Raw genomic sequence first — 14,753 nt, forward strand, 5'->3', positions numbered from 1 at the left:
AAGGGAAACTGTTATTGCTACCAGATGCTGTTACCTTCCTGCTCACTCACATATTCCTTTAAATTGATTCAACAGCCTGGAAAACAAGGTTTAATATGTATTATTATGCCTTCTGGATTTCTTCTGTTATAATCTCTTCTTTTAGATAAACAGGCTCCTTTTAGTGATGCAAACATTCTAAAGCTACACCACAGACACTTCCCATAGTAATTCCTCCAGGAGAGAACTGCAGGATGCTGCTGGTCCTTTGCCAGCTGGAATTTCTCTGCAGCTTCATTTCTATGTGTAGACTTCAAGAAAAAAAGAAAACTAGGCAGTTTCATGTATAGAGAGCTGAGATTTTCCTTTTCAGATGAGGAGGAATATTAGGGAATAAATGACAGTCCTTGAGACTGTGAGTTTTCTACAGAGGAAATGGGAACAGATGTTCCTGTAAGTCATAGAAGAGAAACCAGTTCCCCAACAACTTGCACACTGGAATACCAGAACACACTTGCACTGGAGTCAGCCAGGAAAGCCCCAGCCCAGCCATTCTGCTGCTCAAAACAGCAGAAATTATAAGAAAAAAATCAAGCAAAAAGAACAAACTGCAAAATTTGAGACTTTAATTCTGCCATTACAATTTACTAACCCTGATAATCTGTGTAGGTTGGCCCTCATTGGTGAAAAAACCCCACACTGATTCTGCCAATTTGGCAACAGCTCTTCCAGAAAGAAAATCATACTTTGCAGATACTTGGGACCATTTACCCTCAGTATTTTATGTGACTGATGATATATGAGCTGTTAGTTGTGTAAAATTAAAGCTCCAGCCTGCTCCATACAGTATTTAATATGGGCCATATAGGAAGTGATGTTTACAGAACACTCATCCTAAAACAGGCTGCTGAAAAGTTATCTTGTGTATTAGAGAGAATTCTTATTGTGAATCAGATCCTAATCTAGAAACACTTGACTCATTTTCTGCTGGGTTTTTTCCACACCTGACTATGGAGAGAAATGAACAATGACCATTCTTGAAACAACAGAACTGTCTCTAAGGAACTTATTAATTAGCTTTTGAATATTGGTGGATTTCTTTTATTTTTTTTTAAATATCAAAAGTTTTGTACAAATAAATTATGTCATGATATAATCCTTATTATTGTTATTACTACTGCTGGTGATTTTACAGAAGTATTATGCTTTCCTTGTAATATATCAGTTAAAATAAAATTCAGTATATATAAATATAGATGGCATATAAATAGAAATATACATAAGTATAAATATAGATCTATGGTTTTATAGAGCAATTCCAACTCTCCTTTCTGCCTACATCCCTCCTGTCTCCAGTGCCGAAGGCCATTCCACAGTAATGACAATAATGACAATAATGACAATAATGTCACAAGTCAAACAGCAGCTCTGGCGACTCCTCCTTTAATATGTGAATCTCTCCACACTTCTGCCTGGAGGCTGCCATCATTACAGTCAATTTTAAGATTTTCAAACTAACAAAAACCAAGACAGCAATAACAAATACAGTCTCCTATTCAACAGCACCTAAAAATTCCCCAGAGGTTAGAGATGTATAAATAACAGGGTATTTTCTGAACAATTTCTGAACGTGTTCTTTTCTGGCCTCTGTGAGCAGGCACGTGTACACACACACATCCCAATTTCTGCTCCAGCTCAGCCATCTCCAGGAGATGCTCCATCATCCAGCATATTCCACATAAAAAGGCATCTTCCAAGCACAACACAAGAGGCTCTCCTCTGAACTGTCAGTGAAATTTGTACAGCTCTGGATCCCCTCGCTGACAACACGCTCCCAAAACAGCCACAGGATATGTCAGCAAATTCACACAAGCCAGCTCCAACTATCAAAATATCACAGAGCAGCCCCAGTGACGGGTGAAACAGACAGATTCAAAACTGCACCATGTTTTATAGATTATAACATCTCAGAATACACCTGGAAGCAGAATTTTATTTATTAAACTGCTTGTTATAGCCTGTCACATTCTGTCAACTAGAAGAAAAATCTGCTTTAGAAACTACTTTCATACTGACTACTAAATAAAAGAAGAAAATAAATCAGTTGGTATTTTGGCATCAACATGGAAAGGCCAAGCATGACCAAAGAAGTGTGCTGGGGAATTCTGTATTGGAGCAATCCCTCTTTCTAGTTTGTACTCATCCACCTCCAATTTCAGAGCTCACAGCTGTCTCCCTTTCCATCTTTTTATCAATCCTGCTTCAAGAATGATATTCACAGCTGGGAATCTTCAGAAGGGACCCACAAGGATCTCCAAATGCAACTCTTCAGTGAATGGCACATGCAAGGATAAAATCCCCCTTAGAACCTTGGCATTATCAACACCAGGCTGTAACAAACTGAGCTAATTCAGTTGAAATTTTATTGACTGATTACAATTGTGGGTTCCTGCTCTTTCAGGCACAATGGTGAATTTCCAAAGGACAGCTGATAATATGAAAAACTGACTGAGAGAATTGTCCATCCCCAGAAACGACTGTGGCTGTGACACACAAATCCAAGTGTTGGAGTGGTGGCTTCTTCCTCAGCAATCAAATATGAAATCTGATCTCCTGCAGCCCCAGTGGCTTCTGAGAAGAGCACACGGGCCATTCTCAGCTCTGCTAATAAGAATTCATGTAACTCTATCAAAGGAACTCAACACAATGTCTGGGATATAATGAAGAACACATTTTTTCTGGTTTCATGACTACACATCAAGAATAATCTTTTTCTACTTCCACTCTGAGGTTACTTAACTATCTTATGCACAGAATCCTTCAATGCTTAGGGTTAGAAGTTCACTAAGGATTTATTACTTTTTATTATCAGGAATATTCTAATGCACTGAGCATTCTAAACCACTTTGGAGATGAACCTTAATGTGCAGTTTTGTCTCAGCCTTGCTGTCCCCAGAAGCCTCTGGGCAGCAAATCCCCCACAAAAGGGAAGAGAGAGCCCTTAATTGCCATTTTCATGTGGCTGTTACACAGGAGACAGACACACTCCACAGAGCCATCTTAGATATTCAAGATTAAATTAGAAAAAAAGTCCCTGAGTACACAAAAAATGCTACACAAAACACCATGCACCAGTGCTGGGTTTGCTCTTCTGACAGCAGGAGCACACACTGCTGTCACAATCATGAGCTCTGCATTTCACTGATCTGGAACATCCAGCTGTGGGCAGCAGGACAAACCCCGGCTCACTGGAAGGAACCCTCAGGAAAGAACTGTGTTTAATGAAGTGCAGCTTCTGTGAATTTCTTGAAGATCTCCCTCAGTCACAAATACTGCAAAACTTCCCAAGTCAGCAATTAACAATTTTTATGACTAATTTGAATTTTTATCTGTATTTTTATCCCTTTCTTCCTCTGTGTGTGCACAGCTGCACACTTGGGCACACAAATGCAGGAGCACAGTGCCCCTGAGCAGGTCTGGTGCTCAGGCAGGGGAGGCTGAGCCCCTGCTGCTGCATTGCCCAAGACCCCAAGGATTTCTGAATGACAAAAACATTCAGCAACCTCTCAGGACACAGATTGTCCACATCCTACTGCCCACAATGAGGACTGAAGCAAACTTATTGAATAACTCACAGACATTAAGAATGTCACCAAGTGCAGGTCTCAGGTTAATGACTTTGCACCACAGCTAACACCAAGCAGAGAATCCAGCACGTCAGGCTTAAGACCAGTGCTAAGGAAAAGATTCCTGAGCCTAATCCAAAAGCTTTCTTAGGTCACTGGGTGAAAATCAACAATTCTTCTCCTCTTCTTATACTTTTCAAATTTGATATAGCTCAGATGAACCTACATAAAACAATTTACAGTATTGGAGGAAAAGTGGCAATGTCGCTAAAGATTCAACTGACTGAAGAGCAGCTTCCTGATCTCCCTATTATTTGCCCATTTTATTTCACAGACTGACATGAGGATACCTCACTAAAAATTTGTTTCAAAGCTTTTTCAGTAAAGAACATTTCATTATTTCACCATGTTTATACAGACTCATGATTTGTAGTGTTTAGACGGCGGTACATTAAAGTCGCTGAAATCTAATAAATTAAACATATTAATAAATTATATATCAACGCAAGAAACTGCCTTAGCCCATCTGGCAAGCTAACTCTGAAGTAGGTATTTTACTCATCAGAAAAAGAGCATTCCCAAAAATAATTCTGCAAATAAAGCTCTAATATAAACTGAATGTAACTTCACCAGCATCTCTTGCATAATTGCCTTTATATTTATAAATCTTTCAGCAATGGTTAAGCAACACAATCATAACATCATGAGTACAGACACTTCAAAAATTAAAGCTTTACCTTTATTAATTATTTACATTTTGTGAATCTAAGTGTTAATAGAGTCTGCCTTGGTTTTATGGGTTTGGAGTTTTTTGGATTGACTGACAGACAATCACATCTACTATTAGGCCACCTTTTTAACAGCTGTCAGTTCATTTGTAGGTTAAATTTAAAAACAAAAAAAAACTTGTGGAAAATGCCTCCACCTAGAATAGAGCACTGTGCTTCTTATCTTTCAGTATTCTCTGAGGATAGAAAATGTAAAAATATCTCTGACTTATCCAGAGGACACTTGCACTGTGCATGTCACTCAAGGTTTTGGGAAAAAGAAACCTTTAAACTCATGTACTATTGCACCCACTGCTGATGAAACAACCCCAGGTCTGTGACACACACACTCAGACACCAGAATGAACACGGTTTCACTCCTGATTTGGGGAGTTCTTCACGTATTCATGAGCGCACTTGTGAAGAAAACAGCTTTTTTCCCCATTTCATCTTTAAGTTGCCAGTACTGACATGTCAAACAGGCAGCACAGGGACCGTGTGAGGTGCTGGCACCTCCTGCACACTCTGCACAGCCACCGTGTGGTTCAGCTTCATGCTCCTTGTTCCCCTTCTCCTTCCTTCCCTTTTCCATCTGGATGCTTTCAGATGAATTGCTGGGCAAGTCTCCTCTCTGGAGCACAGCCCCCCCCAGCCTGTTGCTGTTTCAGGTGTCCTGCACCTGCTCATTCTCCTCCCCTCACATCCTGAATAGCCCGGTCCTTTGGCAGTGATTAATTTAAACAGCATAAACCCTCTTTTCTGCTAATGAAACCCAATAAATAAATATGGTTATTCTTTCATTACCGTGGTCTCTGGCCATCTTAAAATATTTCACTCAGCGGACAGAAATGATGCAAAATTCCCCTTTCCTTGAAGCAATAAAGGCAAAGGTGTTCTTTAATAAACTGGGAAGGGAAAGCTGCCAGATGCAGAGTTTGGACACTGCCATGGGCTGGGCCATGGGACACAGCCCCAGAGCCTGGATTTGGGCTCTGGAGATGCAGGATGGGCTGGAGGAGGGAGCAGCTCTGGGAGGGCAGGGCAGCCCCCTTCGGAGCAAAAATCTTATTTATTTGTACTCACTGACTGCACAAACAGTGGGTAAGTCTGACAATAGGGCCATTAATTGAATTTTCTTACAGTATTTTCCCCTGGTTTGCACCACAAACCCCATGTGAACATGCTAGCCATGTCTACTTAACAACCAGCAGCACGAGCTGGGGGAAAAAGCTTCCCAAAGACCAAGCTTTGGTCAAACTGTTCCTACTGAAGACATCCTGTACATCCCCACTGATTTCACTGTGGCAAGAGCTGGGCCAGTGCCTTTTAGTGCTCCAGCCTGTGTGAGGAGTTTGAAATATTTCTTGTCATGCAGTCAAACAGAATAATTGTACCAGCATCTAAATCCGGCTGGAAGGCACGGCCAAATTCTTTTCTGGCTCATTTCACCTTCCCAAAGCCAGAATTCATATGGAGCTTTCTGTAAAGCCCATACAGGGCTGTGTCAAACACAATCCTACCCCACACAATAGAGATTTTTTCCAGGATATGTATTGAAGCAGATGAATTTAAAGTGTAGTTTCTGTGAGTAATTGTGCAGGTAAAATGTGGGATGTGTTCTGGGGGGGGGGGGTTGTAACTGTTTCCTTGAACTAGTGATTTCAAAATAAAGTGCAGATTACTCTTGATATGGTTTTCACTCAGAAATAGATGCACAGGCAAAATGCTGGTGTAACATGCCAGAAAAAGGCATTTGACAAAAATATAGTACTGTATGTAATCCATGCAGTAAAAACAATTTTAGACATATATATAAAGACCCCAAACCATGCAGACTTCCAAAGATGTTTAACTTTGTTGCCCTCTAATGTTAAATCTGACCATATTTCCTCTAAAAGGATGATGAAAAGAAGCAGAGTAATTGAGATTTAATGGCATCTCTCCTTCAAAAAGCTTACAGGTATGGCTGTAACTGGGCTCTAAATGCTCTGCAATGAGACAACCACCAATTCTGGAAATTCTGCCCCACCAACACAGGAATTGCAACAACTTCATATTAACTGTCTTTTAAAGAAGCACTGTTGTGAAGCCATGTTCTCCTCAGCCCTAATTACCCTGAAATTACTTTGATGAGAACAAAGTGGCACATTTTCGTCTATTGCTGAGATCACTTAAAATGGGATATGGAAAACAAAACCTGTGTATCCTGAGAGATATTTTGTCTATAATCATTATAGTAACTTTAATTATTTTTTAGTGCTAAGATTTCAATAAATAGTACTCCTGATAAATTTGAGTTCCTTAATTTTCAATTGTTGCTGTCTTAATTGTTGTAGAGAGCTCAGCTTTGTGAAGTTATGTCAAGGTGTATAACACAAACACACGTTCAATATATGCCTTCAATAATTTCTTTGTTGTTTGAAAACTTCCAACTTACAGCAAAGCTGGCATTTTATGGCCTGCAGAGCTATAAATCATTTTTAAAATCATGATGATATTACTCAAAACAGATGTGAAAACATATGTTTGCCACGGTTGTATAAACCGCTTACTTGTCATACTTAATAAATGTTGATACTTTTATTTTAACTACATTCCTTCTTAATAACTTCGAAAATCTTTTCCATGGTGAATATATTTTGCCTTGGTAAGAGCAATGGCAGGTTTGGAAAAACAAAGCTTGCTCAGTATACAAATTACATGGATGTTTTCTGCAGGGCAAGGCAGCACAGATCCCACTCCTCACATTGTCCACACCTGACTCTAAAGCACTAAACATAACTGAGCTCAAAATAATTATACAGGAGAAACAAAAGCAGTATTAGGAACAAAGAATCCACACAGGACTGGGACAAATCATTGAGGACCAACCCCAGTGGTTCCTACAGAAAGTGCACTATAGGTCTGTCCCACTGATTAGTACAAAATCAGTGTGGAATCCTGGATATAAAGGTTGGTGCTTTACAATTTCTGTATTAGTCCCACTATAATCTCATCAAAAGGTTCTGGTTCTGGAGCCATGAGATGACTTGAAAAATCACATCTGTATATGACAACAAAAAATAAATTTCTCATCCTCATATTTTCTGAGAAAAACTTGACATCTGCACACCAAACAGAAAAGGAGAAACTTTGTTCTGTCTCTAAAATAATATTTTAAAATGTCTCATGATTTCAAAGCGTTTTTTTCTGATGCAGGTGGATCTCTGCACACTAAATTAATTCCAAAAACATCCCCTAAGTGCATGCAGAACTAACACATGTATAAAGACGTATTTCCCAGTACTTAATCAATTAAAGAAATTATGCAAAAAATGTAGACTAGCAAATGAATAAACCTACACAACTTTAATCTTAAGGAGAATTATGGCACACAAACTGTTAGCATCAGATCTTTGTGATTTCATCCATGTTAAAAGGAATGATCACAGGAGCCTGGGAATTGGGTTCACAGGTGGTGGAGGTTCAATTATTTTCGCTTTGGGGATTTCTGAATTATTTTTTCAGAATTTTAAACTGTACCTTCCTTCATCCATCCTGAGTGACAGAACTGCTACTACCAAGAAGTACATGATTTGCATCTTTGAACCCCACAGGATACTGAATTGTTTCACTGAAAAATTACTGAACATGTGGCAAGAAACCATGTACAGTTCAACAGAATTATAATCAACTACACTTTCAGGCTTAGATTAAATACTCACTATGCAATTACTAGAGAAATGTAATTTTTAAATCTTAGGAGTGAAGGTAGGGCTGGTAACTTTCTGTAAATGTCAACAGGAGTCAAGAGGAAAGGATTTAAGCAGGATGATCCAGACAGAAAATTACCTCAGAATGGCACAGAAGGGCTCTTTTGGGGTTCATGAGGAAAGTGCTTAAATGTCCAGAAAAACCAGTGAATAGAAAACAGCTTCTGTCTTCAAGGAGAGTTGAGTACAGAAATACAAAATATAAGGAGGAAGTTTCAGGCTCTTCCTACCCATGATCAGTCACAGACCTCTCAGGAACAGAGCTGATTGAACAAAACCCTGACACTGCTCAAATAATTTCATAGAACTCTGGAACCACAGGGCACAGAGGGGCTCCAGATTCTCTTCTGAGTAGCCCACAAAATTGTCTATGCTTGCCTTTTAGCTTCTTCTGAAAATACATGAAAACCACCTCAACCAAAATATAAATCATTTTGTGCTTTCATTTATGATGATAAATATGAATATTCTCAGCAGTCTTACAAGTACATTCAGTTTATGCTGTCTCTTCCTTCTCTTTCTTTCCCTTCACATCTTTTTCAGTCTAAAACCTCACTATCCCCCATAACACCTCTCTGCAGTGTTTTCCCAGAATAAATCCCTGAGTATTCACCTCCTCCAGCACCCACAAACCCCTGTAAGGAGAGCCCAGCAGAGAAAGCCCTTCCCTTCCTACAGGAGAATCCCCCCAGGCCAAACATCACCTCTTCCCTTGCTGCCCCTCACTGGTGAGACAATATAAAATTCTATTGCTCACCCAGAGCATCAGAGCAGCCTGCACACACATCCCCTGAAGGCAAACAAACAATAGCACATGACTGATCAAATATTTGCTTAGAACTTCATAAATAATTGAGCCAAAAGACCTGCAAAATATTACCCTCATGCTATATAAACAGAGAGAAGCAAAATTCTCATTGCTTACACTTCCATGTGAGTTCACTGGATACATTATTCATTGCAATTAAGCACTTAGTTCTCTTAAATTAGTAATATAATGTCATTGCGTATGCAGAACATGAGAAAAAGGAATGAAACACATAATAAGTGCAATTATATGCCTGAGATGGAAAACAGTCTATGATTTTACCTTTCTCCTTTTGTATTTTTTTTAGGCTGGTCCCAGTTTCTTGGTCAATGAGTTCTCCTTCCCTGCTGTTGGTCAGCATGGCTAAAAAAAAAACAGAGGGCACAGTTATATAAAAATGTTAAGAGAAAACAAAATATTAAATTATATTTCCTCTTGGTTGATATTTTGGTATTTTAACTCTTAGAGCCAAGTAAAATATGCAGTAAAAGCTAATCTGCTCAAGTTCTTTAGATAAGGATACCAAGACAGAACACAAATGACTACTGAGATGAATGTGATTTCTTATGAAATGTTCAAATTAATTAATTAGAGGGAAAAGTACTTCCCAAAAACCATTTTGGGGAAAAATGCATTTAAAGATTTAAGTATTAGTAATTATCTATAAAGCAGTAAGCTTAATAAAAACCACAGATTGGCAGATCATAGCCCAAATGGATTGGTGACAGCAAAACACCCCCCAACATTTCAGTGCTGAAGGGAATTCTTCACTTAACACCTGCAGTTTATGACTTCAGAATGCCTGTTTCTTTGTTCTTATTTGATTAAAACATTTCCTTCTCTGCAATCCACCAATTACAGACTTCACAGTTATTCCAGGGAGGACACTTGTGACAAACTTCATCACCATGTTTTAGGGAGAGCTTTCTTTTATAATTGCAAAAGTAAAAATTATTGTAATTCTGTTAATGAAAAATTTTTATCCATATCTTTACAAAACTAGATCTCTACAGACATCAACAGTCTCTTCACTACTGCTACAGGGAGTTAAAAGTTTCTTCTCCTGTGTATTTCCAGTGTTATTTTACACAAGAAAAAGATGAGGGAAATCTACTTCACAGTCTCTGTGTGTGCACAGATTTAGGCAGAGCATCCAGGTTCTATCCACTGTGCTGGTCAGTGCTGTGGTGCTGCTGCAAGGACCAGGCTCAGAACTGCAAAATCCCAGGGGTAGGTTGTGCATGGGAGGAGTTCTCCAGTGACTCACCCAGAGTGCACGGCTTCTGTGGTTTAAATCTGGCTCAGCAATGCCTGCATGGGCTCCAGGCCATGAGGAGACAGCAGTGTTGACACACACTGACGTGAGGAGATGTTAATTGACTTGCCCTAGATCCCTCTTGGAAGCACCAAGAATAGGATCTAAACTTCCTCTAGACAGAATTAGCATTTTAATCGATAGTGCACAGGCTGTGAAAGCTGTGGTGGAGGGACCAAAAAAGCCAGAAAGGCCTCGGCCTCGGGGTGATGAAGGAATGTATGGGCACATGAAGATTTTTGAAACAAAAAAGTCATCATAGAATTTGCGATTTTCCTCACACACATGCACACCTTGCTCTTTTTCAACAGCAGGTGCCTTGAGCAGCACTTGCCTACCCAAGCATGCTGAGGGAGACGGCTGGAACAGGGAAGGGTGCAAGGATGAGGGTGATCATAGAAGATCACAGGGGCTGATCCCTCTGTGCAGAGGATACAGGCACAGAAGGAACCCAAGAGGAGGTGCTGGGCTCTGCTGAGTGATGAACTTCACAGAATTCACAAAATTACTAGGTTGGGAGACCTTAAAGATGATTGAGTCCATGACTACCTCAACCAAACCACGGCACCCAGCGCCACATCCAGTCTTTTCTTAAACACATCCAGGGCTGGTGACTCCACCACCTCCCTGGGCAGGCCATTCCAGAACTGCATCACCCTTTCTGTAAAAAACTCCTTCCTGATATCCAGCCTACATTTCCCTTGACGCACCTTGAGACTGTATTTAATTTTAACTAAAAAACCAAGGGATGAACTTCCCACGTATTCCGTATCAAACGCTTCTCCGCACGTTTCCAGCACAAAAAGGCTGCGAGGGGCTGTGAGGGGAGTTAGGGGCTGTGAGGGGAGCGAGGGGCTGTGAGGGGAGTGAGGGGCTGTGAGGGGAGCAAGGGGCTGTGAGGGGACTGAGGGGCTGTGAGAGGTTGTGAGGAGAATGAGGGGCTGTGAGGGGAGCAAAATGGCGGCACTGACCAATCCTGTCGGGGGTGGTGTCCAGCTGGGACGGGGAGCTGGACACGCTGCTGCTGGGGTGCGAGGACGCGTGGCTGCCGGGCCGCTGGCTGTCCTCCAGGGACGGCGCCGGGGAAGGGCTGTCCTGGATCCTCTCCTGCAAACAGAAGCAAAGCAAAGCTGGGACCTTTCATGCATGGGTTTCACCGAGGTTCAGGCTAAAACAGTGTGGTTGGCTTAAAAGCCATGGTAGCAAATGGTGTTGGTGAGGTAAACAGAGAACAGAACTCGTGTCTAAGAGCAGTGTAGTTATCTACAGCCAAAACCAACACTGGCTTCTACAAACAACGTGGCTGAGCTTAGCTGATCATTTGCCACCTTTTTCTTGTTGGCAACTTTCTATGTTCTAAGTTTTTCACACGTAGGAACATATAAAATATTCTTTCATGTTGCTTTTACGAACTACTTTTAATCTACGGGTAGAGAGATTGCCATATATGAGTCACATTTCAAATAAACAATTCACAGTTGGACTCAACTGTCACTAAATGCAGTCAAATTTGTAATTAGCATCTGTACTTGTGAATTTGTAACTAGAATCAGTACCTGAATAAATTACATCAGTATCTTCTCAGGACAGCACCTGAACAAAGGATAAATGCTGTGGCTCTGGTACAAACTTCCCTCTTGCATGAAAAGCACCAGTGGTTAAGCAAAACAAGAGTCTGCATGCAAAATGTCACGTTTATATTTGCACAAGAAACTGATATTAACCTCTAATATTGTAGCTTTGGAAAGCACATGGTGGTTCCTAGAAGTTTTTCCATTATAAATCCTTGACATAAAAACTGCTGTTTGGATGTATCAGGGCAATTCATTAATTACACTGCCAGCAACATCAACAAGAATATTCTGTTACCCATTAAAACCATCCCTCTAAGCCACACTCATCTTTGTATTTACAGATACTTCTGGGAGTTATGCAAAGGGAACATGAGATTGGATCCTCCTCAGAGCATGGGATGGCATTTCCCTATTCCAACCACACCAGCTGAGAATGTGGCACCAGACCTGGTTTTAATAGGATTGGTATTGTACGTTAAATAACAACCCAGCCCCAAAACCATGTAACAGATGTGTATCTATTACATAGCTGTTAATCCTCAATGGATCAGTTTCACTAATTATCTGTTATTTAATGAATGTACAGTAACTAATAGATCTGAAAGGGAGACTTTTAATGATCAGATATGAGTGTATTATGTTGAGTCACAAGTCTTTATAATTTTGAAAACTGAATGGTTTTATACAAATTAGTTTCCAAATTCTGTGGGAGGAAAAAAAAGATCAAATTCACCAAAAAAAAGATCCAATTCACCGAATTGTGTTTTCTCCCTTTTGGCCTCCAAAAGAGAGGGCTGGGAGGTTGCTGAGATGAACAGATGAGTAGAATGGAGTTGGGACTTTGTGGATGTGCTGCTTACTGAGTTGCTTTTGAAAACCACATTCTTACCCCAAAAAGTACTGTCCTAAATAACAAACCATACCCATGCAATCCTGAGGGGATAAATCCTGTGTGTTTTTTACCTTTGTGCCAATAATGGCTTCCAAATAGGTTCCTGCTAACAGGTTACAACACTGACTGCAATTTCATTTGCATGGATTTCAGTTGTAACAGTCCTCCTTGGCACTATTTCCTCTCTTTTAACCACAAAGAGCACTCAATTTACAATTAAGATATCATTTTGAAATGATTAATTTTACAGAAGAGTGCATAGTTTAAGTAAATTTCATTGTCTACTGCAACCATGAAAATGAATAGCCAAGGAGAGGACATGCCAACTGTTCTGCAAAAAAACCCTATGAACAAATATGACTAGGAATTAACACTTAGATATCACACAAACAGCCATATATGTCATCTTAAATGGGAGTTATTTGAGTAATTCAAAAGCTGATGATTTGGAAAAGCAAAGTATTCCAGCTCCTTCTGGTAACTGCATTTCCCATTGTCTCTCACCATGAAATAATCTCTGCTTGCAGTAATTTGCCTTCAGACTCAGGGTCTTGGTTTGAAATCTTCAGGCAGATGTACAAGTGTCAAATAAAAATGTCCTTCTAAATCACACAGTGAGTCACTTTCTAAGGGAATTAGTTGATTATTTTATCTAATGTCTTACCAGCTACACCAATGTACAGGCACAGGGAATGCAGAGCTTTCCTTATAAGCAACAAAGGAGCTGAAATTCCCTCTCTATCATATATGCTCCAAATGAGGATGGATTATCACCATGTGAGGCTGCATATGGATCAAGAAATTGTCCATTTCTAAATGTTTATGTAGAAATGTGCTGAATTTCCCCTCCTATAATGAATAATGCCATGAGCAGACTCTTCTTTTGCTGGTAAACAGATCCATTTTTCAGTCCTGTAATCAGTATGCATCTATTTAGCTACTTAACAGCAATGTGCTCTGGTTCATTAGGTAGCTACTGTTGTGTCTCAGCCTAGTTAAAATTTCACAGCAAGTTAATCTATTTTATTACAAATGAGAACACAAGTGATAATGTCCTCACCATTTTCCAAACACAGGGTTAACAGTATTTGTAACAAATCAATGAGGGCATTTAAATAGGAAAATTGCAAATCTAAAATCTTAACATTTTGTTTTACACATTGATGACTTCATTTGATTTGTCATCTTTGTATTTTATAACCTCGTTACTTTTCACTTATTTTTTTTCCCCGAAAACAACTCAGTTCCCCCTGCACCGTGCAGGGCAGCCTGGTCACACACAAGGTAAACTCACAGTAATAAAGAAAAATTCCTAAATAAAGTAGTATTTTCCCCATTTAAATTTATTCATATTCATAAATTTGAAAGATGAATATTCCAGGTCATAATTGAATGAATTATATATAAAGGTTCTACAGATTGTGAGAATTTTATGAAAAATGAAAACATTTCTCAAGATCTCACCTATTTATCTACCTACAGTACCTACTTTATCTCATCTTTTTTCCTTGCTTTACAGAGCTGTAACATAAATTCTCAAAAAGGACTTTTCCAGTATTTAATCCTCTTGAAGGGCAATATATTTGTCTCACTAAAAATCAGTGTCCTTCTGTGCCTCAGAAAATGCAGCTACAAAGCTTGACATTGTTGATTTTAGTTGTGATTTAGCTGAAAGGCACTGAAGTCATGAACTCACCCAATTTCCAGACAGATCCTTGATTTCAGCTCAATATCCCTCTTCCCTCCCCTGTGAGGGAGTATTCCACACCAATAATAGCAAATATTAGGCATAGTTTTATTTGAAATATATATGAACAGCTTACCTATTTTTGACATAATCATCTTGACCTTAATTCCTTAGCTCTGCTTTTTTTATAGTATTGATCTTCCTTTTATGTCAAGAGTTTAGAGAAATGATGCTGCTGGATTTTCCTTTTTATTTTTCTTTATTTTTAGTTGTAATGTAGTTGTAATTACTCTTCCAAATGTTAATCTGTTAATGAGTTCCTAGAGGATTTAATGGCATTTCACTGCTGACAG

The 14,753-nt window shown here is 39.5% G+C and overlaps 1 protein-coding gene across 2 annotated transcripts in view; it reads right to left on the reverse strand.

The window, feature by feature from the left end:
- Positions 1-14,753, reverse strand: part of DACH2 (dachshund family transcription factor 2) — a 236,029-nt gene that overhangs the window by 33,411 nt on the left and 187,865 nt on the right. For both annotated transcript variants that reach the window (XM_059482899.1, XM_059482900.1), the window contains exons 6-7: positions 11,219-11,354; positions 9,215-9,295 (exon numbers count right to left, since the gene is read on the reverse strand). In XM_059482899.1, coding sequence (XP_059338882.1) covers positions 9,215-9,295; positions 11,219-11,354 — 217 coding nt within the window. The remainder of the gene's footprint in view (positions 1-9,214; positions 9,296-11,218; positions 11,355-14,753) is intronic.

Source organism: Ammospiza nelsoni, chromosome 15 (assembly GCF_027579445.1).
Source record: "Ammospiza nelsoni isolate bAmmNel1 chromosome 15, bAmmNel1.pri, whole genome shotgun sequence".
NCBI classification, from domain to species: Eukaryota; Metazoa; Chordata; class Aves; order Passeriformes; family Passerellidae; genus Ammospiza; species Ammospiza nelsoni.